Genomic DNA, 25,363 nt, shown 5'->3' with positions numbered 1-25,363 from the left:
CAGACTTCCCTCATGCTCAGGCCTCTCACAGAATGATCCATTCACCCCTTTCCCTAATGCCGGGGGTTCCTAACCTGGGGTCCGTGTTGTCCATGGGTACACTCCAGGGAGTCTGCATGCATGGATGGGAAATAAATTACATCTATTTCTATTGCTCTCTGAAATGTAGCCATTTCTTTCATTATGAATGTAGGCCAAAAACCTACAGTGGTGGTAGTAGTACCACCTGTGATTTTTAATCAGTAGAAGTCACAGATACTTTTATAACACTATGGTTTATTGTTGATCTCAAGATACTTTGAAATTATGCAGTTATTAGACATGCTGATGGGATTTTATTTAAGGCTTTTAATAAAGCACATAAATTACTATATGACAAAGGTTTTAAGAATACTTTAAAAAACACATTTCCATCTAATTGGTTTCCTTTTTAATCCTGTATTTTATGTTACACATTCTAAAATATCATTCTGAGTGGTGTCCACAAGCTTTACCCCATCCCATGGCAAAGCCCTGCAATCTTACTTTTATTTCCCAGAAGGGTGGTGCTTCCCCTGCAGCCCTGTAGTCTTGTGAATAAAAGTTGTTTGTTTTCTAAAGCCTGACATTTTATAAGGATGGTGAGTAGAGGGAGGCCAGCAACATTTTCCCAGTTCCTTACTGCTGCCTTCAAATAAATGTTCCCCATACATGCCAGCTCCTGGGTCAACTTCAGGATCTAAGAGGAAGGTCACTCTGACCTGCCATCAGAGGGCCCCAGCCTCCTCAAGTCCAGTTGACCTTTCTCTTTACCACTGTAACCACACCCTGAACCTTGTCACTCAGAACTGCAGCACCTCTAGAAACCTGAGGCTAAACTGTGCCCCAGGCACAAAATCCTCTTCTTCTAGCTTTCACTCCCTAACCGTGTCACACCTATTCCCCATCCTTATCAACACTGATAGTGCTTTCTGTTTTTCCCCCCAAAGCATCAGAACCCTCAGGTTTCTACTTTCCTCCCAATCCAGCTAAACCTCTTTTCCCATCAAGGTTAATCCTTCCTCTTGTGATCTGGATTCCGGATGCTCTGTCTTCTTATAAAGATGTATATAAAGTGTGTGTGTGTGTGTGTGTGTGTGTGTGTGTGTGTGTGTGGTTAGTCATTCCATACTCCCTCAAGTCACCTAGCTGCTCCTCCACTCTCTCCTTCCCAGTCTCTCTAAATTAATCATCTCAAGGATTTGTTGTCCAAGGCCCTGCCCTCAGTTTGTTCCTCTTTGTTTTCCATGGATAATCTTATCTTCCCCATTGCTTAAATCATGCTTTTATTGGCAAAACCTAAACCTATAAACCTCAAGTCAAATCTCTCTTCCAAATCCATGTACCTCTCTGCATCCAATTACTAGGCACCTACACTTGAATAAATTGAGTATATCCAACACAAAACTCTTAACTGCCCATACCTGCACCTCAAGCTACTTCTCCTCAATCAAGATCTTCCTTGATTTACCCTCTTCTCTTCCTTCCTCTCCACATCCAGATGGGCCTACTTCCGAACTAGCTCTTAGTTTTGGCTGACCTTTGCCTCCAGATGACACGATTGCTCATCTGAATTACTGCAAAAGGCTCCTGACTGCTTTTCATCTCTCGAGACTTGCCTCTGGTAAATTAATCTGCTACACTGGGGAAATGGTCTTTCCAAAACTAATCCTTCATTGACTGTAACAGCAGAAAGATAACAAGTTTTGAAAGTTCAACCAACCTGGGTTTGAACCAGGCTCTAACCTTGGGAAAATTACTTAACCTCTTCCAATCTGAAAACTGGGTACGATACAATCCTGAAAAGTCACAATCAAGAAATCAAGCCCACGTATAGCAGATACTATGACACACACTAGTCCCTTAATAATTGGTAGTCACCATTATTCCTTCAAGAAAAAATTCAGACTTTCTAATATGATAGTCAAGGGTCTTAATGACCTTGCCTTGCCCTTCTGCCTCAGTGGTCACGGCTCACCAACCCACACCCTACACTCCAGCTACCTTGACCCTGCCATGTTCTCTCAGGAATGATGCCTTTAATTCTATCCTTCTTCAGAGAGCTCACGCCTCAGTTTAAGTGTCAACTCCACACATTCTTCCCCAAAGCCCCCCTCTCACACACAGCCCCAGAATGGATGGAGCAGTCCTGCTCTGTACTCCCACAGCACCTCGTGCTCACCTCCTTCATACTCTACTGAGACACTCTCTTGTACTAGATGGGCTCTCTAGGGCAGGGTGTCATCCTTTATATCTGTGTTCAACTCCTGTAACACAGTAGGTTCTCCATAAATGTTATTAACATAAAACATAACATGAATGGCTGTACTAAATGAAAGATTAAAAGAGAAAAACACGCACACAGATTTCCTCTCAACTGGCTTTTGTATGCAGATTTTTCCTATCTCCAGAAGCCGATTTTTACCACTTTGAATGTTGGAGTAACTATTCAATCACTTAATTTCATGGACCCAGTACTGACACGCCAGCCATAGATATAATAGACACTTTCAATATGAGTATAACCTATTTTATATTTATTTTACTCACTTTTCCTCATTCTTAAAGAAATCAATGTGTTGTAACAGATAAATACCAAACCAGCATAACTAAAGAAAAAGCACTGGTCACTTAGCCTCTAAATTTTTAGTCAAATTAAAGACAGTTATGCATAAACCATCTATCAATAAGTGACGATAAACGGGCATGGCAAGTTTCTGAAAGTTGTAGCAATAAGTAAGTGCTATGCTTTGCTCACCAGCTTCACGTAACCTGTTCCCTTCTGCTTTTGTCCGGTTAGTTCTTTCACTTCCAGCAAGATCTACCAAGGACAACTGGCTAATAGTGATTTGTTCTTTTTCCTGAAGGGAAGATTATAATGCCAGTAACATAAGTTATAACTGGTTTACAGTGTTCTTTAAATATATTCAAATCAAATTAAGTCTTACGAATACAATGTTTGCACAATACAAAATGTAGAGTAGGGGTGAAGGATACATGTTTTGGGGGAAGAGTTTGCTAAAAGCATATGATAAATATCCTCATGGCATTACTTGCCCATTGTCTGGTCTTCTACATTATACTGTAAGCTCCACAGGAACAGGAATTCTACCTTTTAACCACTTCATCTCCAGCACCTTGCACAGTGCCTAGCACTCAGCAGGAGCTCAATAAATGTCTGCTAAACAGTGAGTCTGCAACAAGGCTAAATACTTGTATAATGAGATATTTGATAATTTTACAGTCTAATAATTTCATAATACTCTAATAACATAAGAAATGAAAGTCAAGAGATACATAACTGATACTATAACATTAGATGTGATTCAATGGAAAGCAAGTGCACAGAGACTTGACTTAAAAGGATTTTCTAGCTAACATTTATCAAGTGCTGACTGTAAGCCAGGCAATGGACTAAAAACTTGACATGCCTCACCTCCTTTAACCCTCACAGCATTACAAGGAGGTTATTACAATTAGGTGAGACAAGCTAGTAAATGCCTGCGAATCAGAATTCAAATCCTGGTGGTCTTTAGTACCGTGCTGAACCATCTACTCCTGCCATCTGAAAACCTTCGTGATATACCACAATTTCAAGATACGTTTTGAATGGAATTACATTTTAATAGCTTAAAGTTGTTAAATGACTTATATGTTCAGGCTCAAATGCTGTTACTAATTGATATAGGCCTTGTAGCATGACAGGCCCAGGAGTAAAGAGTGGTCAGCAGATGGGGGGCCCTACTGGCCTATCAGCCGAGAGAAGAACAATCTAGAATTGGCCACTCCTGAACTGTACCGAGCCTGGAGAGTTAACTGCTGACATTTAAACACCATTAACTGAATTTCTACATACAAAATGAGTCTTCAGAGATAAAATAAATGTTATGATTCATTGTTATATCTCCTCTATTAGATATTTATAAAGATTTGTAAACCTTTTTCACAACAAAATTCCAGGTTCTAAGATTTAATAGCCAGTTTCCCAAAACTATACTATCTAATTAATGGAACATTTTTTTTTAAATGTCATCACCTACACATATATTAATTCTAGAGCAATATTCAGTGTAATGAAACCTCCATGATTTACCTTTGATTCCCAAAATTAAGGATTCAGAACAAGAAAACACTCCACACGTTAAATCTTTACCTGTAAGACATTGTCTCCATCCGCATCCAAGGGAGCCTGAACTAATTTAATGTTGAACACGCTATGGGAACGGCTGGACTCACGATTCAAATGTGTGTTAGCAATTCGTCGCTTTTTCTGGCCTACAGTGACAGAGAAATCATTGATCAAATCTCTGAGTCATTTCAGTGTACATACTTTCTACCAAACCAAAAAGTATTGTCAAATTAGGGTACCAGGTTTCAGGATTATATTTATCACTGTATATATCTGTAATTCTAGCTCTGCTTCTAACCTCTCCAGAAAACTTCAAAAGCCTCCTCAGTAGATTTCACTTCTACTTCTGTACATCCTGCAACGTACATGTTATGGTTCTTATCTTCGCGAAGCAACTTAGATTGTGGAGGTCTATGGGAAAGAAAAAACATTAGTTTCCTATATTATGAGATACTGATATTGCAACTTAAGGACTAAAATGTCAGGCAACATGACATCCATTCTTATAACGGGAATAAGCCTAAGCAAGACTCCAGAAGCATATTACACTTGGATAAGAATAAGGATATATAGTAAAAAGATCAGTTACATAACAGGATAACAGGAATCTATTTTGTTTTAAAAGCTTTGCTCTAATTTGTTCTAACAAAGCACATGAAACAACACTTACTAAACAATTAGAGATCAAAGTAGTAGTATAGCACCATCACATGCACAGGTTAAGCATCAAAATCTAGCATTTTCTTAATTTTAAAAGATCAACAGATAGAGCTGGTTCTGACTTCAGTGTCAACAAAAAACAAATTCAGAAGGAGTTTGGTATATACCAGGAGTGGCAATCCTTTCAAAGTGGCTGGTCAAGTTTTAGTCTAAGGTAGGATGAGGATGGGAAAGGTGCTGCCTGTTTGGCCTCAGTCTTGTGAATGGTGGGGGTAGAAACATTTACCAGCCACCATTATTCAGCAAATGGCAGATTTCTCAGGGACCAAGAAGGGGCTTAGAAGTAGCAGCCGGCCCGGTACCAATGAAAAACCACCTAACATGCAAACATGCCACAGATGCCAACCACTAGTATAACTGCACCCTTCTCCTTAAGAAAAGAGCACCATCACATACACAAAATCTGTGTTCCTCATGGGCGCGCTGCAACTATTCCACCTACCAAAGGAATAAGGTAGAAGTTACTGTTTCTATAGCAGCCATCTCACAGCAACACATTCAGTCCGAGCATCTGACAGTCACAATGAGTCGTATCTTAAAAATCCTCTGCTTCTAATATTTCTTCATTGTATTAAAAACTAAACCTTAAACCAGCTCAAAAAAGCAGGTTAATCACCACCCTAACAAAATCTGAATTCACTGCCAAATAAGCACCCTGTGAGTTCATTCAAGGAGTTACCAGAAAGGTTACAAGGCACAGTCACATTTGTCAGTCTTCACTTACATAACAAAACCAAGATAGGCTTCTTAGAAAACAATCTCATTTGGAACAAATCAAACAGAAGCTTGGCACATGTGCGGACACGAAAGTGATTGGTAGCAGTGAATGACATCACAAAAGTTTAGGAAAATGGGTATATACAACTGATACTTTGAAACAAATGGGAAAGTAATTAGTCTATAAATTGTTTAATATAAATAAAAGTGGGGGGGCTTCCCTGGTGGCGCAGTGGTTGAGAGTCTGCCTGCCAATGCAGGGGACACAGGTTCTTGCCCTGGTCCGGCAAGATCCCACATGCCGCGGAGCGGCTGAGCCCGCGAGCCATGGCCACTGAGCCTGCGTGTCTGGAGCCTGTGCTCCGCAACGGGAGAGGCCACAACAGTGAGAGGCCCGCGTACAGCAAAATATATATAATAATTAAATAAAAGTGGGTATACAGACACCTGTTCTCAGTCTAATTGGTTTTCCAAATCTAGCTGTTCCTCCACTAATATTCACTGAGACATATACACAAAAGTTAAGTAATACAACACAGGTCTTCATATTATTTGTCTTGAGAGGCCCTGACAAAGACAGCATTGAAGATAAGCATTTAGCTTAAAAACAAAACCGTCAAGGAACAAGATACCAGAGTCAGCTCTGGCACAAATGTAGTTTGTGATGACAGATTGTAATTGCTCTTCAGTCTCAGCAGGGCAAGACCCAAGGAAATCTAAGTAATAGTCTTTTAACTCTGGTAGAATGACAATACAGATGTCACTTCTTATTGGTCAGTGATGGAAGGTCTGTGACTATTAGTTGTGCAGACAACAGCTTTAGGCTCCATTCTGTGGGGATCACCAGAACACAGATTAGAGGCTACAGACTCCCACCATTAAGTGTCAGGTTCTTAAAGGTAGCCCCAGGGTACATCAACAGGGACACTTCTTTATACAATTAAGGTCCTTGTCAAAATACAGCCCAGGGCCCACATATATACAGTAGAATATTACTCAACCATAAAAAGAAACGAAGTTGAGTTATTTGTAGTGAGGTGAATGGACCTAGAGTCTGTCATACAAAGTGAAGTAAGTCAGAAAGAGAAAAACAAATACTGTATGCTAACACATATATATGGAATCTAAAAAAAAAAAAAAAAAAGGTTCTGAAGAACCTAGGGGCAGGACAGGAATAAAGACGCAGACGTAGAGAATGGACTTGAGGACATGGGGAGGGGGAAGTGTAAGATGGGATGAAGTAAGAGAGTTGCACTGACATATATACACTACCAAATGTAAAATAGATAGTGGGAAGCAGCTGCATAGCACCGGGAGATCAGCTCGGTGCTTTGTGACCACCTAGAGGGGTGGAATAGGGAGGGTGGGAGGGAGACGCAAGAGGGAGGGGATATGGGGACATATGTATACATATAGCTGATTCACTTCGTTATACAGCAGAAACTAACACAACAGTGTAAAACAATTATACTCCAATAAAGATGTTAAAAAAAAAAAAATACAGCCCAGGGCCAAGAGTTTTTCAAAAGTAAAGTCTAAGGTGAATATTCTCCTTAGATGCCTTAACCCAGTGGTTTTCCTAATACAGCTACATATCTAGCTAATATACAGAACTATTCACCAAGCACCAACTGCATGACATATAAGTTATATTTCATTTTGAAAACAAAAGTAAGCTTTATCCCCATTTATAGCTGAGGAAACTAAACCTCACTGATGTGAAGTGACTTCACCAAGGTTAAGCAGCTAAGGGACTCTCTCCACTACTTACTTAGGCTTTATGGGATCAAACGGCACCTCTTCCAATAGGTCATATATGTAATTATTATATATTTCAATATAAGAGACAAATACACCGTAGACACTATCTTCATCAACCTCTTCTGCTTTGCAAAATTCTTGTACATTTATCATATCTGCAAACTCTGGATCTACTTGTCGTCTGAAAAAAGAAAGAAAAAGCCCCAGAGTCTCATCTTACACACTGTGAGTAAATAAATGACCTCCATTACAAGCAGGGATGCACAGAGCAACTTTATTCATACTCATGGTTGGGCCAACAGTTCTCCCATATCTCCCCAGATACACAACACAGGCTTTTACACCCTCTCTCACGAAGAGTGGCACCTTCCCTAAACAGTGATTCAAGGGCAGTGTGCTCAGAACCAAACAGAATATCTGAGCAAATAAACTTACTTAAGAACATCCCTCAACTTTGACCTCACTAAAGTCAACTGTGAGACCAACTTCTCCACTTCTGTTCACCATTCCCTATGCCTGAGGAAAGCACTGGACAGGGTTCCCATGAGGCCAGTGTTACAAATGTAATTACTTACTTGCTAGAGGGGGTCTTTGGATTAGGCGTGGCTTCTCTTTTCTGCCGTTCTAATAAAGCATCAACTTCACACTGTATATCCATACTATTCCTATCATTAGATTTAAAAACCTTAAAGTGGGGGCAAAAATCAGACCATAATTTTTAGACTTTGACTTAAATAGTAAGAAATAGACTTAAGAAATAAAAAACAACATTTAAACATATTTAAAGTTTCAAAAGGTATCCAATGCCTTAGTTCTCCCTTAATACTACTGTATTCACAGGTATTTTGGCACCTATGCCCTCTAGTGAGTCACAACACACAAAAAATTAAACTTACGTATCGTTTAGCTTGAAACGACCCTATACTGTTAAAGAGCATGTCCAAACAGCGAGGAAGCAGTCCTCCTTCCCCTGGAGAACCAGTCATAGTGTGAGTTTTTCCACTTCCCGTCACACCATATGTAAAAAGGAGACCTACAATGTAACAAGTCACAGTTATATATTAAATGTCACACTTGGCTATATCTTAAAAGTCCTCCACGTATAATATTTTTTGTATTAGAAAACACTTAAAATTAACTGCTCAACACCTCAATATATAAGGCAAATGTTAACAGCCATGAAAGGAGAAATCAACAGTAACACAATAGGGAGACTTTAACGCCCACTTACATCAATGGACAGATCATCCAGACAGAAAATCAATAACGAAACACGGGCCATAAATGACACATTATACCAGATGGACTTAATTGATATTTATAAAACATTCCATCCAAAAGCAGAATACACATTCTTCTCAGGTGCACATGGAACATTCTCCAGGACTGACCACATGCTGGACGACAAAACAAGCCTCAGTAAATTTAAGAAAACTGAAATCATATCAAACATCTTTTCTGACCACAACGCTAAGAGATTTGAAATCACAAGAAAAAAAACTGTCAAAAAAACCCAAATAAGTGGAAGCTAAACAATATGTTACTAAACAACCAATGGATCACTGAAGAAATAAATACCTAGAGACAAATGACAACAAAAACATGACAATCAAAAACCTATGTGATGCAGGAAAAGCAGTTCTAGCAGGGAAGTTTATAGCAATTAAAATCTTACCTCAGGAAACAAGAAAAATCTCAAACAACTTAACCTTACACCTAAAGCAACTAAAAAAAGAATAAACAAAACTCAAAGTGAGTAGAAGGAAAGAAATCATAAAGATCGGAGCAGAAATAAATGAAATAGAGATGAAGAAAACAACAGAAAAGAGCAATGAAACTAAAAGCTGGTTCTTTGAAAAGGTAAACAAGACTGATAAATCTTTAGCCAGACACATCAAGAAAAAAAAGGGAGGGCTCAAATCAAGAAAATCAGAAGTGAAAACAGAGAAGTTACAACAGACACCACAGAAATACAAGGGATCATAAGAGACTACTACAAACAAGTGTATGCCAATAAAATGGATAACCTAGAAGAAACGGACAAATTCTTAGAAAGGTACAAGCTCCCAAGACTCAACCAGGAAGAAACAGAAAATATGAAAGGACCGATCGTAAGTACTGAAACTGAAACTGTGATTAAAACCTCCCAGCAGGGCTTCCCTGGTGGCGCAGTGGTTGAGAGTCCGCCTGCCAATGCAGGGGACTCAGGTTCGTGCCCCAGTCCAGGAAGATCCCACATGCCGTGGAGCGGCTGGGCCCGTAAGCCCTGGCCGCTGAGCCTGCGTGTCCGGAGCCTGTGCTCTGCAACGGGAGAGATCACAACACTGAGAGGCCCGTATACCGCAAAAAAAAAAAAAAACCTCCCAGCCAACAAAAGTCCAGGACCAGATGGCTTCACAGGCAAATTCTATCACACATTTAGAGAAGAGTTAACACCTATTCTTCTGAAACTATTCCAAAAAATTGCAGAGGAAGGAACACTCCCAAATTCATTCTACAAGGCCACTATCACCCTGATACCAAAACTTGACAAGGGTAACACAGAAAAAATTACAGGCCAGTATCTTTGATAAATATAGACACAGAAATTCTCAACAAAATACTAGCAAACCGAATCCAACAACACATAAAAAAGGTCACACACCATGACCACGCTGTATTCATCCCAGGGTTCCAAGATTGATCCAACATACATAAATCACTAAATGAGATACACCACATCAACAGAAGGAAAAAAACCTCATGATCATCAATAGGTGCAGAAAAAGCATTTGACAAGATTCAACATTCACTCATGATAAAAACCCTTATGGAACTGGATAGAGGGGGAACATATCTCAACATAATAAAAGCTATTTATGACAAACCCACAGCCAATATAATATTCAATGGTGAAAAGCTGAAAGACTTCCCGCTAAAATATGGAACAAGACAAGGATGCCCACTCTCACCACTTCTCTTCAACATAGTATTGGAAGTCCTAGCCACAGCAATCACACAAGAAAAAGAAATAAAAGGTATTTAAATTTGTAGGGAAGAGGTAAGATTTTCATTATACGCAAATGACATGATAATATATGTAGAAAACCCTGAAGACTCCACACTAAAACCGATAAATGAATCCAGCAAGGTAGCAGGATACAAGATTAACATACAGAAATAGGTTGCACTTCTTTACACTAACAATGAAATATCATAAATGGAATGTAAATAAACAATCCCTTTTAAACTCCCACAAAAAAATAAAATACTTAGAAATAAACCTCACCAAGGAGGTGAAAGACTTATATGCTGAGAACTACAAAACATCATTAAAGGAAATTAAAGATGATTCAAAGAAATGGAAAGATATCCCATGCTCTTGGATTGGAAGAATTAATATTGCTAAAATGGCCATACTACCCAAAGCAATCTACAGATTTAACGTGATCCCTATTAAATTACCAATGGTATTTTTCACAGAAATAGAATAATACCAAAATATACATGGAACCATAAAAGACCCAGAATTGCCAAAGCAATCCTGAGGAAAAAGAAAAAAGCAGGAGGCCTAACACTCCCAGACTTCACTACAAGGCTACAGTAATCAAAACAGCATGGTATTGGCACAAAAACAGATATACAGATCAATGGAACAGAAGAGAGAGCCCAGAAATAAACCCACACACCTGTGGCTTAAAGACCTAATTATAAGACCAGACACTGGGAGTTCCCTGGTGGCCTAGTGGTTAGGATTTGGTGCTTTCACTGCAGAGGCCCAGGTTCAATCCCTGGACTGCACCATCCCGCATGCCGCGTGGCATGGCCAAAATGAAAAAAATAAGAAAGAAAAGACAAGACACCATAAAACTCCTAGTAGAGAACACAGGCAAAACATTCTCTGACATAAATCATACCCATGTTTTTTTAGGTCAGTCTCCCAAGGCAATAGAAACAAAAGCAAAAATAAACAAATGGGACCTAATCAAACTTATAAGCTTTTGCACAGCAAAGGAAACCACAAACAAAATGAAAAGACAACTTACAGACTGGGAGAAAATATTTGCAAATGAGGCGACTGACAAGGGCTTAATTTCCCAAATATGCAAACAGCTCATACAACTCAATAAAAAAAAAAAAAAACCAATAAAAAAATGGGCAGAAGACCTAAATAGACATTTCTCCAAAGAAGACATACAGATGGCCAAGAGGCACATGAAAAGCTACTCAATGTCGCTAATTACTAGAGAAATGCAAATCAAAACCACAATGAGGTACCACCTCACACCAGTCAGAATGGCCATCAATAAAAAGTCTACAAATAGCAAATGCTGGAGAGGATGTGGAGAAACCCTCCTACCCCGTTGGTGGGAATGTAAATTGGTAGAGCCACTATGGAGAAGAGTATGGAGGTTCCTTAAAAAACTAAAAATGGAGCTACCATAAGATGCAGCAATCCCATTCCTGGGCATATATCCGGAGAAAACCATGGTTTGAAGGGATACATGCACCCCAGTGTTCACTGCAGTGCTGTTTACAATAGCCAAAACATGGAAACAACATAAATGTCCACTGACAGATGAATGGATAAGGAAGATGTGGTACATATATACAATGTAATATTACTCAGCCATAAAAAAGAATGAAATACTGCCATTTGCAGCAACATGGATGGACCTAGAGATTATCACACTCTAGGTATAATAGTAAGTGAAGTAAGTTAGAAAGGCAAATACCATGATAAAATTTATTATGTGGAATCTTAAATATGACACAAATCAACATATCTATGAAACAAAAACAGACTCACAAATACAGAGAACAGACTTGTGGTTGCCAAGGTAAAGGGGGGGTAGGAGAGGGAAGGAGTGGGAGTTTGGGATTAGCAGAGGCAAACATATATAGGATGGATAACAACAAGGTCCTATTGTATAGCACAAGGAACTATATTCAATATCCTATGACAAACCATAATTGAAAAGAATATATATATATATATATATATATATATATAACTGAATCACTTTGCAATACAGAAGAAATTAACACAACATTGTAAACGAACTACACTTCAATAAAATTTAAAAAAACACTCCCAACAAACAAAAATCCAGGACCAGATGGTTTCACAGGCGAATTCTGTCAACATTTAGAGAAGAGTTAACACCTATTCTTCTGAAACCCTTCTAAAAAATTGCAGAGGAAGGAACAATCCCAAACTCATTCTACAAGGCCACCATCATCCTGATACTAAAACCAGACAAGAATATCACAAAAAAAGAAAATTACAGACCAATATCACTGATGAATACAGATGCAAAAATTCTCAACAAAATACTAGCAAACTGAATCCAACAATAAAAAGGATCATACACCATGATCAAGTGGGATTTATCCCAGGGATTCAAGGATTCTTCAGTATCCACAAATCAATCAGTGTGATACACCACATTAACAAACTGAAGAATAAAAACCCTTTGATCATCTCAATAGATGCAGAAAATGCTTTTGACAAAATCAACACCCATTTATGATAAAAAAAACTCTCCAGAAAGTGGGCATAGAGGGGACACACCTTAACATAATAAAGGTCATGTATGACAAACCTACAGCTAACATCATACTCAATGGTGAAAAGCCTAAAGCATTTCCCTCTAAGATGAGGAACAAGACAAGGATATTCACTGTCACCACTTTTATTCAACATAGTTTTGAAGTCCTAGCCATGGCAATCAGAGAAGAAAAAGAAAAGGAATCCAAACTGGAAAAGAAGAAGAAAACTGTCACTGTTTGCAGATGACATGATACTATACATAGAAAATCCTAAAGATGCTACCAGAAAACTACTAGAGCTGGTGAATGAATTTGGTAAAGTTGCAAGATACAAAATTAATACACAGAAATCTCTTGCATTTCTATACAGTAATAACGAAAGATTAGAAAGAGAAATTAAGAAAACAATCCCATTTACCATCGCATCAAAAAGAATAAAATACCTAGGAATAAACCTACCTAAGGAGGCAAAAGACCTGTACACAGAAAACTATAAGATGTTGATGAAAGAAATTGAAGATGACATAAACTGATGGAAAGATATACCATGTTCTTGGGTTGGAAGAATCAATATTGTCAAAATGGCTATACTACAAGGCAATCTACAGATTCAACGCAATCCCTATCAAATAACCAATGGCATTTTCCACATAGCTGGAACAAAAATATTTTTACATTTGTGTGGAAACGCAAAAGACCCCGAATAGCCAAAGCAATCCTGAGAAAGAAAAACGGAGCTGGAGGAATCAGGCTCCCTGACTTCAGACTATACTACAAAACTACAGAAATCAAAACAGTATGGTACTGGCACAAAAACAGAAATATAGATCGATGGAAAAGGATAGAAAGCTCAGGAATAAACCCATGCACCTATGGTCAATTAATTTAGGACAAAGGAGGCAAGAATATATAATGGAGAAATGACAGTCTCTTCAATAAGTGGTGCTGGGAAAACTGGACAGCTGCATGTAAAAGAATGAAATTAGAACAGTCTCTAACACCATACACAAAAATAAACTCAAAATGGATTATTAGAGATCTAAATGTAAGACCTGATACTATAAAACTCCTAGCACACTCTGACATAAATCACAGCAAGATCTTTTTGGATCCACCTCCTAGAGTAATAAAAACCAAAACAAAAGTAAACAAATGGGACCTAATTATACTGTAAAGCTTTTGCATAGAAAAGGAAACCATAATCAAAATGAAAAGACAACCCACAGAATGGCAGAAAATATTTGCAAATGATGCGACCGACAAGGGATTAATTTCCAAAATATACAAACAGCTCATGCAGCATCACACACACACACAAAAAAAAACCCAATCAAAAAATGGGCAGAAGACCTAAACAGACATTTCTCCAAAGAAGACATACAGATGGCCAAGAGGCACATGAAAAGATGGTCAACATTGCTTAGTATTAGAGAAATGCAAATCAAAACTACAATGAGATATCGCTTCACACAAGTCAGAATGGCCATGATCAAAAAGTCTACAAATAACAAATGCTGGAGAGGGTGTGGAGAAAAGGGAACCCTCCTACCCTGTTGGTGGGAATGTAAATTGGTATAGCCACTATGGAGAACAGTACAGAGGTTCCTTAAAAAACTAAAAATAGAGCTACCATAGGATACAGCAATCCCAGGCCTGGACATATATCCAGAGAATACCATGGTTCAAAAGGATACATGCACCCCAATGTTCACTGCAGCGCTGTTTATAATAGCCAAGACATGGAAGCAACCTAAATGCCCATCGACAGGTGAATGGATAAAGAAGATGTGGTACATATATTAAATGGAATATTACTCAGCCATTAAAAAGAATGAAATAATGTCATTTGCAGTAACATGGATGGACCTGGAGATTATCATACTAAGTGAAATAAGTCAGACAGAAAAAGACAAATATCATATGATATTGCTTATATGCAGAATATAAAAACTTAAAAAATGATACAAGTGAACCTATTTACAAAACAGACTCACATACTAAAACAAACTTATGGTTACCAAAGGGGAGGGATAAATTGGGAGTTTGGGATTGACATATACACACTACTATATTTAAAATAGATAATCAACAAGGACCTACTGTATAGCACAGGGAAATCTACTCAATATTCTGTAATAACCTATATGGGAAAAGAATCTGAAAAAGAATGGATATATGTATAACTGAGTCACTTAGCTGTACACCTGAAACTAACACAACACTGTAAATCAACTATACTCCAATGCAAAATAAACATTAAATTTGAAAAAATAAGCAAATTTAAAAAATTAAAATAACTGCTCAAAAAAGCAGGTTTAACACTACTCTGGCAAATTAAATGGGTTCAAGGCTGAACATAAACCAAGTATCTAAGCATCAAAAAAGTTTTATCAGAGGGAGAAAAAGAAAAATTCAACAAAACTCCAAGAATCATACCATTTTTGCCGTGAATGAGGTCATCTACCAAGGGATTAGCCACAACATCAAAGAGCTCCTTTTGGGTGGTATGAGTGCCAAATACTTGTTTAAATGAATACTGAGTCTGTGGAGAAGAAAAAAAATAAAAAGCACATAAACGGAATTCCACTATAGCTAGGCTAGAAATATATCTGTTTAAACATATTCAGATGTTTCCTTATGAACAATTAGATCTGGACATGAAAAAAAAAATACCAATAGTCTTTAAACTTGGAATCTTTAAAAAATTCATGACATACTTAAATTTTACCAATTATAAACTGGTAAATATTTACAGTTATAACTACTGAAGAGACTGCAGAAAAGTCTTGTCTACTAATGCCTCATAGACTAAGGCTGATTTTGTTTTAATTAAGTGACAAAGGAGTTCAAAAGGTATTACAACGATTCAGTCATAGACTTGTGAAAATCCTCAAGCATTACTTCATATACTATTTTACTACTATCTATTTTTCTTTACAAAGGTGTCATTTAAAATGGCATAGCAGTATAAAACCAAGAGTTTTGATGTACTGCCTTTTTTTTCTTTTTTTTGGTGGTACGTGGGCCTCTCACTGCTGTGGCCTCTCCCGTTGCGGAGCACAGGCTCCGGACGCGCAGGCTCAGCGGCCATGGCTCACGGGCCCAGCCGCTACGCAAGCATGTGGGATCCTCCCGGACCGGGGCACGAACCCGTGTCCCCTGCATCGGCAGGCGGACTCCCAACCACTGCGCCACCAGGGAAGCCCTGTACTGCTTTTTTTAAACTAGCAAATAACTGTCAATATAATCTCATCTGAGTTTTGTTTGTTTGTTTGTTTATTCTTGGCTGTGCCACAAGGCATGCAGGATACTAGTTCCCTGACCAGGGATATAACCCAGGTGCATTGGAGTGGAAGCATGGAGTCTCAACCACTGGATCACCAGAAGTCCCTCATCTGAGTTCTTCTATGAAATAAATTTTAAATAAACTGTGACCTTTAAAAAAGAAATAATACTTCAATTATCAAATCTTTCAAAATATGACTATTATTATAAAGCATATCTATATTATCAGAAATATTACCAAACTCCTACTTGGAAAATAAGACTGGGGACTAGGGTATATATTTCAGGGTAAATTAAAATGCCCTAATTATCCAGGGACTGGAGTTCTATTCTTTCTATTTTTGTTATTTTCTAGCTTTATTAGTTTGTAGACATTGCAATTGTTCCTGTAGGCTTCCTGAATTTCTTGCAATTTTTGCTCCATGAATGTCAATGCTATTATTTGGTGCATGAGTATTCACTAGAATTTATTATGGATTATAGCCTTTGTCACATGGCACCTTTTCCCTGTTTTATAACATTTTATCTTAAATTCAACCTGCTCACATATCAATATCATGACCCTTATGTTTTTAAAATTAGCAGTTTTGTCCCCCAGAAGGAGACACGTATAGATTAGGACTCAAATACATCATCATAACAACAGCAACTTGCACTTAACACTAACCGTGTCCCAAGCGCTGCCTTAGCATATTAGTGAAGCATTTTTACAACCTCTGAGGTAGGTACTATCAGTTATTATGGCTCATTTTATAACTTGTTAAAGATCACACACCTGCTTCAGCTAAGCCAACTCTCACCTTTGTAGAAGTTTTTATTCCAATCCTACAAAACAGCTTTAGAGTTCACAGAAAGAACAAAGAATCTTAGAACTGAAAAGATACATACAGGTTAGTGCTGACAGGTCAATGACCTCCAAGTCCTCATGAACAATCCCCACCCTCTTCCAGGTGAAGAAAACTGAGGCAAGAAGGAACTTGCCCAAGCTCATGAAGCTAATTAGTGTCAAAGCTATTTCCATTCCAACACTTCTTCCATTATCCAGTGTTGCCTTCTGTCAAAAAGCACCGAGAACTTTTAATCCCCACCAAACTTTTAGTACTATTTACACATACATGAAATTAACTCTAATAAAGAAGTAAAATTCAATAGGTCAGTTCTCAACTATTTTACATTCTCAAAGGCCTACTCCTCCATGAAGCCTTCCCAGGCCATTCCTTCATGCTTAATCCGTATCTACTGAGTGTTTGGCAAACAGGACAGATAAGGTACATATCCCCTAGACGTGTATATTACATCAGGGGAGAGACAATAAACAAGTAAATAAATCTATAGGTTGGGGTAAGTGCTGTCAAGGAAGTATAGAGAGCACAGACCGCGAGAGAAGTGGGAGGGGTGCTACTGCTTATGGGGGTAATCTGGACACACTCTCGGAGGAAGTGATTTAAGCTAAAACCTAAGGATGAGAAGCCATCCCGCTAAGAGCTAAGGGAAAAGCCCTGAGGCAAGATTCTGGCTTATCGAAGCAATTTAGGGTTGTATGAGTACTAAGAGGTGAGGTGGAGAGAGAGATAGCAGGAAGATTACGCAGGATTGTGCCCATTTAAAAACTTTATTCCTTAGAAGGTTTTAAACAGGAAAATGGTGACCGGAAGGGGGGGCATAAATTAGGGTTGGGATTAGCAGATACAAACTGCTATACATAAAATAGATAAACAACTTCCTACTGTATAACACAGGCAAGTGTATTCAGTATCTTGTAGTAAACCATAATGGAAAAGAATATGAAAAAGAATATGTACATATATGTATAACTGAATCACTTTGCTGTATACCAGAAGCTAATACAGCATTGTAAATTAATGGTACTTCAGTTAAAAAAAGAAAAAGGAAAATGTGAGGTCTGATTTCTGCTTTAAAAGATGACTGGCTGCTCTGTGGCAATGGATTAGAGAAGATTCAGAGTGGAAGCAGGTGGTCCAGCTGGCTTCAGCATAGTCTTGTTAATGTTACTCAAAGTGTGGTCAGCAGGCAGGCCAATGCCCCTCTGAGAGCTGTCTGTCTCCAGTCCAGGGGGAGGTAATTACAGAGGTGGAGGGTAAATGCTTAGAACCTCTGTAGCCATTTCACACAGCTGCAACATCCCAGCATGTGATCAGTGGGGCTTATCTCTGAACAGATTATAAACCAGTCCTCTGCTGTCTAACTTTGCCTAACAGTTGTCTAACAGTTTCTTGTGGCAAAGCTGCACAAAAGTATCAGTCACCATGCACTGAAAATAAAAAAGCTGCTTCTTCACCAGTTTGAGAAGCACTTGTCTCCGTTAATTAATAACAGGCCTCAGACGAGGGTAGTGGCAGTGGAGATAGAACTGAAAGGACAGTTTCCAGATACACACTGGAGCAGAACTGAAAGGATCTACTAATGAATGGGATATGAGGGGGGACAAGAGAAAGGTAGGGACAGGGTGTCTGGTTTGAGCAAATAGATGGTGGAGGTGCTATTTATTGACAAGAAAAAACAAGGGAGGAAGTGATCTAGAGGGGAAAAAACTCAAGAGTTCTTTTGGACATGCCTGTGTGACATCCAAGCAGTGGACGTTCAAGTTGAGAGTTAGAGAAAAGATTTAGTCTGGAGATAAAAATTCCAAAATTATTACCATATCATCAACATGTAAAGCCATGGAAAAGTATAGATAGGGAAGAGAGCCCTGGGTATAGCCCAACCTGGTATTTAGAGGTTGGAAAAGGAGGCGAAGCCTGCAGACAGTGGCCAGTGAAAGACAGAACATGGAGAATTGGAGCGGAAGACAGGACAGTGCTGCTGAGAAATAGATCATAATGAAGACAAAGAGGTGTCCATCACATCTAGCAGCAAAGAGGCCACTGGTGGGCTTTTGACTAGCAATCTCCCCCGAGTAGCGTACACGAAAGAGTGAAGGCAGCTTGAAAGAAGAGATGACACCCTGAATTAATACCTTTTTCTGCATTCCCAGAGTCCATTTCTTTAAACACACCTCTGTCTTAACAATGAGGGTCACTTGCTTAGCATCTATGCTCCCAGCTAAGTTGTAAGCTCCATAAAGGCAAGGACCGTGTCTTACTCAGTTTTTAAAGTCTCCTTCTATGCTCCAGCTTAGCACATGTTTGTCGAACTGAACTGAACTCTCTTTGTTTAACATTTTACTAAAAATAAAAACACTTCATAAGAGAGCAATACAAGTATACAACGCCGGGGCTTCCCTGGTGGCGCAGTGGTTGAGAGTCCGCCTGCCAAGGCAGGGGACGCGGGTTCGTGCCCCGGTCCGGGAAGATCCCACATGCCACGGAGTGGCTGGGCCCGGGAGCCATGGCCGCTGAGCCTGCGCGTCCGGAGCCTGTGCTCCGCAACGGGAGAGGGCACAACAGTGAGAGGCCCGCGTACCGCAAAAAAAAACAAAAACAAAAACCATCAAGTATACAATGCCTATTAAATGTTATTTCAATCCCACACATGAAACTATATATATACATGTAACTGCCTAGCACAATCAGATATCATTCCACATTAATATATGCTCTAAAAAGCTATAATTATCCAATACAAGAAATTAATCATCTAAAAGCAATCTTCTAACTCCAGTATACCAAAGGTGTGTCTGTACAGCCCAGAAATTAAAGACACTTTTGATATGGTGGTTAGAGTGAAGTAAATAAGTCTTTCAATAAAGTGGAAACACATGAATGTTGTTAAATGGAAAACATGGAAAAGTCATTTAGGAAAGAACCTATCAATTAAAAACAGCTGCTTCCAATAGGAATTACCTCCTTATAGTCTCCATTTCGGTTGAGCCTGTAACCCTCAGGAGGATGAAGTTGAACTGTTGTATTACTGATCACCTCTATGCAACACTCTTGCTCTGGGAGGCTCAGTGGGCGTACCCTGCAGTACACCTGAAAATACACGAAGGTGCTTAAAGAACAAAGGTTGACTTTTTACCTGACTTTTCATTCATTCATTCATTCATTCATTCAAACATTTGGTCTCTAAACTTAAGTATATATACTTAGAGCTGTGAAAGCCAAGATCTGCTACCCTGCTACCCAATTTGCTAATTGTCAAATGCAAACAGATATTTTAGATATGAATTTTAAATGCACATGATATCAAAACAATGAGAATTATTTGAAAAGCTGTTAGGATTGTCTGGAATTGGATGTCAATTAAAACTTGCTAGCTTAACACTTCATACACTAAGGTGCGCGATCTGAAATATGGTCTTCTTTTTTTTTTATTTAATTTTATTTATTTAATTTTTGGCTGCGCGCAGGCTTTCTCTAGTTGCAGCAAGCGGGAGCTACTCTTCGTTGTGGTGCACGGGCTTCTCACTGCAGTGGCTTCTCTTGTTGCCGAGCACGGGCTCTAGGTGTGCAGGCTTCAGTAGTTGTGCCGCACGGGCTTAGTTGCTCCGCATCATGTGGGATCTTCCCAGACCGGGGCTCGAACCCGTGTCCCCTGCATTGGCAGGCGGATTCTTAACCACTGCGCCACCAGGGAAGCCCGAAATATGGTCTTCTTAATCAGTGATAGGGTTGGGGAAAAACTGTTCAGCACTATATGCAAAGCATCTGGTTCCCACAACTCAAATCAAGAGATACATTCCAGTGCCGATGAAGGGAAGATTTAAAAACCCCAGAGCAAACCACCTTTCTTTTATTTGCCATTTGCTTTTAAAAGCAAGTTCCCAAGCCTGCATGAAGAATTCTCCAAGATAGTTGAAGAATATTTTTTCATTATCTAACTTTTCAAATATAATTAGTTATAGGAAGTATGCAACTGAAAACCAAACACTTCATTTTACTGGGCTAATGTATCCTACATAGAAACAAAGTTTCAAAGCTGGAACCAGCCTAAATAATTTAGTATCATCCTTTCAGCTAAATGTTCTTTGACTCCACTTCCACGTCTCCATCCCTTCCAACCATAAGCATAAGACACAAAAGGACTGAAGAAAGAAGACACACACAAATTCACAGGGAGACCTTACCCCAACGGGGTCTTTAAGACTCGTTTGGGATCCTTTTTTCACTGGTGGTTTCCTGGGTGTCTTAGTTCTCCTGGTCATAGATACAAAAACATTTCAGTTCAACACTAATATATACAAGCTTCACCTGTAATTCATACAGAGATGACCTTCCTAGGGTTTATAAAATTATTCTTTAGCAGTTCCACAACACTATATCCCAAATAACATGAAAAAGAATAAATTTCCTTAGTAGAAGAGTTTGTGGCATGGATAACTCAAAAGTAATTAAAATTTGGCTTAGGAGACATTTTTGCTACTAAAAAATAGAGATAACAGGCCCAAAATGGGGTCACTTGTGCTAAGCCCCACATCACCAAACTGACTCTTCATACCTAACTTACAGTTCCAACCTCTCCCAGGAGTAGAATCTTAAACCAGTCAATATGGAATCACCTGGTCAGCGCTAGTGAGGTAATCTGCCTGATAGACCCCTGCCATCCACTAAATGATGTTCACCTTGCCACAGACAATCCACTCATTGCTAGTATAATTCCCTTGTTCCATCCCCCTCTGCCTATAAAAAAAACTTCCATTTTGTACAGCTCTTAGGAGCACCTTTGTGTGTGCCAGATAGGATGCTGCCTGATTCATGAATCATTGAAAAAAGCCGGTAAGGTCTTTAAAATTTACCTAGTTGAATTCTGTTTTTTAATATCTATTTATAGTTCTGTATGTAAAATAGCTTATTCTCTTGAGCAACAATTTTACAGACACTACAAATTTGAAAAATCTACAGATAGTTGACCACACTTATCTCGAAAGTCATTTACGTAGGTACATAAGCACACACGCCGTGCCAACAGCCCACTGCCAAGGCAGACTGACAAGTGATTAACTTCAATAAATTATAAAAATGCAGACGGAGGAATCCATTCTTTCATCAAGATTTGTCTTTACTTTCAAGCAACAAGGGATTACTGAATTCTCAAAACTATCATCCTTTGTCCTCAAACAAAATGTGGTCCCCAAACTGCAATTTCGTGCTCTCTTAAGTAGGGACAGTAGAAAAAGATATTTTGCTTTATTCACCATTTCTCTAGCATGCCACTCTCCCCTTTCCCACATTTATCTATAGACTAGAAAAACATTTAACACTAAGTGAAATTACTGGCTTGGATTTTAGGTTATTAAAATACTTCTTCAACCCCTTCCCAGATGAAACAAGCAAAGTCGTGTTTTAAGTGCAAAATATTACGGTAGGTTTACTTAAACTCAACATTTTTCCCCAACGATTTCTTAAGAAAACAAGTTGCCTTTGCAAACGACTAGCTACGTGATGGTGCTAATTATAAAGGCAGCCCTCTTCTTTGCACAAGTATTTCTTTACCCAGCAGCAGTCAAGGAATTAGGCTGAGCTGCAAACGTCACCGACTCCGTGAGGAATGTGGGCGTGGGCTTTTGTGTCGGCGGCGGGGCTGCCTGAGACCCAAGAACAGAGCAAAATAACTGGCCTTCACCCGGGGGTGGTCGCGGCCCTCAGGCTACCGCGCTAGGCTAAGAAAATCACGCAGTGCGCTCGGACGCCGGGGCTCTCCGGGGGCTGAGACCACCTACCCAACGCCAACCCCAGGACACAACACTCGGCGCACCCATGAGACGACCCCCGGCCCGCACTAACTCCGCAAAATGCAACCCGTGGGTGCGGGCGGCAGGGGATGGAAAGGGAAACTTAAGAAAGGGTTGAGGCGGCGGTCCCGGAGCCAGGTGGAGGGCGACCTGGCTAACCCGAACTGGGGTTGCCGCCCAAACTTCCCCCTCCTCCCAACTTGGGGCCGACATTTCCTGGCCGAGCGAAGCGAGGGCGGCGAGCCGGGCGCCCGACTCCGGGCGGCGGGGAGCCGGACGGGGTCGACGCGGACGGGGTCTCCGCGCCCGGGCTCCCCCTGGGCGGTAGTGATGGGGGCTCCCTCCCACTTTGGGGGCCGCGGCCCGGGAGACGCGGGGCTCGGTACCGACGGCGTGTCCCGGGGCCTGCTGCGGCGGCAGGAGACGCCGGCCCCGGCTCCGCGGCCCGGTACTCACGCTGGCTTCATGGCAGCAGGCTCCGCGCTGCCCAGACGTGCGAGCGGGACGCCGGACTCGGTCGGGCGGGCTGGCGAGGACGGCGGGCCGCAAGGACCGGCCGCGGGCACCGGGGCTCGGCAGCTCAGGCGTGGCGCTCAGAAAAGCCTAGAGAAGCAGCTCCGGCACCAGGTGAGCTCGCGCCCGGCGCATTTCAAACGGGCCAATCAGTGCCCGCCTGCGGGAAAGGGGCGTGGCCTCAGGAAGCGCCTGCGTCTCCCGGAGAGGCGCTCGTCTCCTAGGCGACCGACGCAGAAAGGTCAAGGGCTGTCTGCGTGTCTGGGCTTCAGGGCTGGAGGGGGAAGCGGAGCTCAAATATTAGAAAATACAACCCCTTGAATTTTCTGAGGAGGACACTGAGAGTTTCTTCTCCCACAGCACAAGAAGTCCAATGGAAGGGCAAATCCAGGGTTGATTCATAAGTCAGCAGTGTCGTTCCGGCCCAGGAGTGTCCTATCCTCGGGCTGTACTCTGCGCAGAGTCTCAGACTCCCTCTCTGGCTTCCAGAGCATCACAACACCTTGGCTTCCTTTCTGTCTCTTCCTCAACCTTCCTGGGATCTCCCTCTCTAAAACCTCCAGCTCCTTCCAGAACCAGTCTTTTCTAAGATGAACTGATTCTATCTCACTTCGACCTTTGCGCCTAAACCAATGACTGTCAAATACGCATCTACATCTGTGCTCTCATGGAACTGTAGTCCCATCTCCTCAACTTCCTATAGGACCAGACACCAGTAAGGATACACATAATTAATATCCTCGGCCCATAATGTTCCACATAAAGATGGTTCCAATCTCTGCTGTTACAAACATACAGTGAATAAACTTGGAAATTCATCATTTTACACAATGGCTGTGTTAAAGAGTATATGTGTATGTAATATTTCACAGGTATTGCCAAATTGTCCTCCACAAGGGTTGTCCAAAGGCACAATCCCACCAGCCATGTATGAGACCACGACCACCTGTTTCTCCACAGTTCTCAGATAGCAAAGTGTTACCAAACTTTTCTGTGACTGTTGATCTAATAGATGAAAAAAAGTCACCAATTTAAATTTCTCTTATGATGAATGAGGTTGGGTGTCTGTGCCTATGTTCAATAGCCATTTGTGTTTCCTTCTTTGAGAACTATGTTCATAGCCTTTGCCTTCTTCTATTGGGTTTTTCTTATTGATTTGTAAAAGCTCTTCACATATTAAGAAAATTGGTCCTCATCCAAAATCTGAGTTCAAAGATTTGTATAGTTCATAACTTGGTTTTTATTTTAATTAGTTTATGTTGTTTTGTGACAGCTTAAGAAAAAACTTAAGGTAGCCAAATTTATCAGCCTTTTCTTTGGGGGCTTCTGTTTTGTGCCATACTAGAAAAAAGTCTTCCCCACTCTAAGATAAATTTTTTTAATCTTTTATTTTTCCTAGTGCTTTCATTGCTTTGTTTTTTATGTTTAAGTCTTTGAACCATTAGAACTTTATTTGTTGTCAAATGAGAGGTCTGTATTATTTAGGAATTGGGCTGGGCTGCTGGCCACTTACCTCTTAATTACACTGCAGCCTGGCTTTGGCCTCAGTCTTTCCACTGGAACTCTTCTCACCAAGAACACCACCTCATTGATGCTAAATCTATTTGATCCTTCCCCACCCTTATCTTACTTGACCTCTTAACACACTAAAAAAATTTCCCATTCCTCTCTTCCTGTGCCTTTGTTTTACCTCCTAGCTTTCTAACCCCTCTTTCTCAGCCTCATTTGTGAGTTCTTTTTTCTCCCTTAAATACTGTGGCTTAGGGTTTTCACCTGGTGGTCACTAGCTGTGCCCTCTCTGCAGGCACTCCCAACCATTCCTATGACCTCACATTTGCTCTTCTGAGCTCCAGAGTCATATGTCCAACAGCCTACTGAATTCTCCACCTGGGTGCCCCACAGGCACCTCACACCTAACACATCCTGATCTCTTCCCCTGAACCTATTCTCCCTCAGTGGATGGCATCACCATCTATCCACCCACCACAAGGTACCATCTTTGCATTCTGCCTCTCCTTCTGTTCCAACGTTCAGTCACCAAATCTTGACAATTCTAC

The 25,363-nt window shown here is 40.3% G+C and overlaps 1 protein-coding gene across 6 annotated transcripts in view; it reads right to left on the bottom strand.

The window, feature by feature from the left end:
• Positions 1-23,448, bottom strand: part of KIF23 (kinesin family member 23) — a 34,386-nt gene extending 10,938 nt beyond the window's left edge. For 5 of the 6 annotated variants that reach the window (XR_003796071.1, XM_029239407.1, XM_029239408.1 and 2 more), the window contains exons 1-10: positions 23,250-23,379; positions 21,189-21,258; positions 19,966-20,094; positions 15,314-15,419; positions 8,242-8,378; positions 7,921-8,030; positions 7,356-7,526; positions 4,446-4,558; positions 4,172-4,293; positions 2,777-2,879 (exon numbers count right to left, since the gene is read on the bottom strand). Coding sequence is in view for 5 of the 6 variants with exons in the window: in XM_029239407.1 (XP_029095240.1) it covers positions 2,777-2,879; positions 4,172-4,293; positions 4,446-4,558; positions 7,356-7,526; positions 7,921-8,030; positions 8,242-8,378; positions 15,314-15,419; positions 19,966-20,094; positions 21,189-21,258; positions 23,250-23,260 (1,072 nt within the window). In the remaining variant the exon portion in view is untranslated. Of the gene's footprint in view, positions 1-2,776; positions 2,880-4,171; positions 4,294-4,445; positions 4,559-7,355; positions 7,527-7,920; positions 8,031-8,241; positions 8,379-15,313; positions 15,420-19,965; positions 20,095-21,188; positions 21,259-23,249 lie in introns of all 6 variants that reach the window. The other variant, XM_029239406.1, reaches the window with a different exon arrangement.
• Between the last annotated feature and the right edge of the window lie 1,915 nt (positions 23,449-25,363).

This window comes from Monodon monoceros, unplaced genomic scaffold, assembly GCF_005190385.1.
Source record: "Monodon monoceros isolate NGI ecotype Baffin Bay Population unplaced genomic scaffold, NGI_Narwhal_1 Super_Scaffold_21, whole genome shotgun sequence".
Classification (NCBI taxonomy): domain Eukaryota; kingdom Metazoa; phylum Chordata; class Mammalia; order Artiodactyla; family Monodontidae; genus Monodon; species Monodon monoceros.
This window is presented reverse-complemented; position numbering and strand designations above follow the sequence as displayed.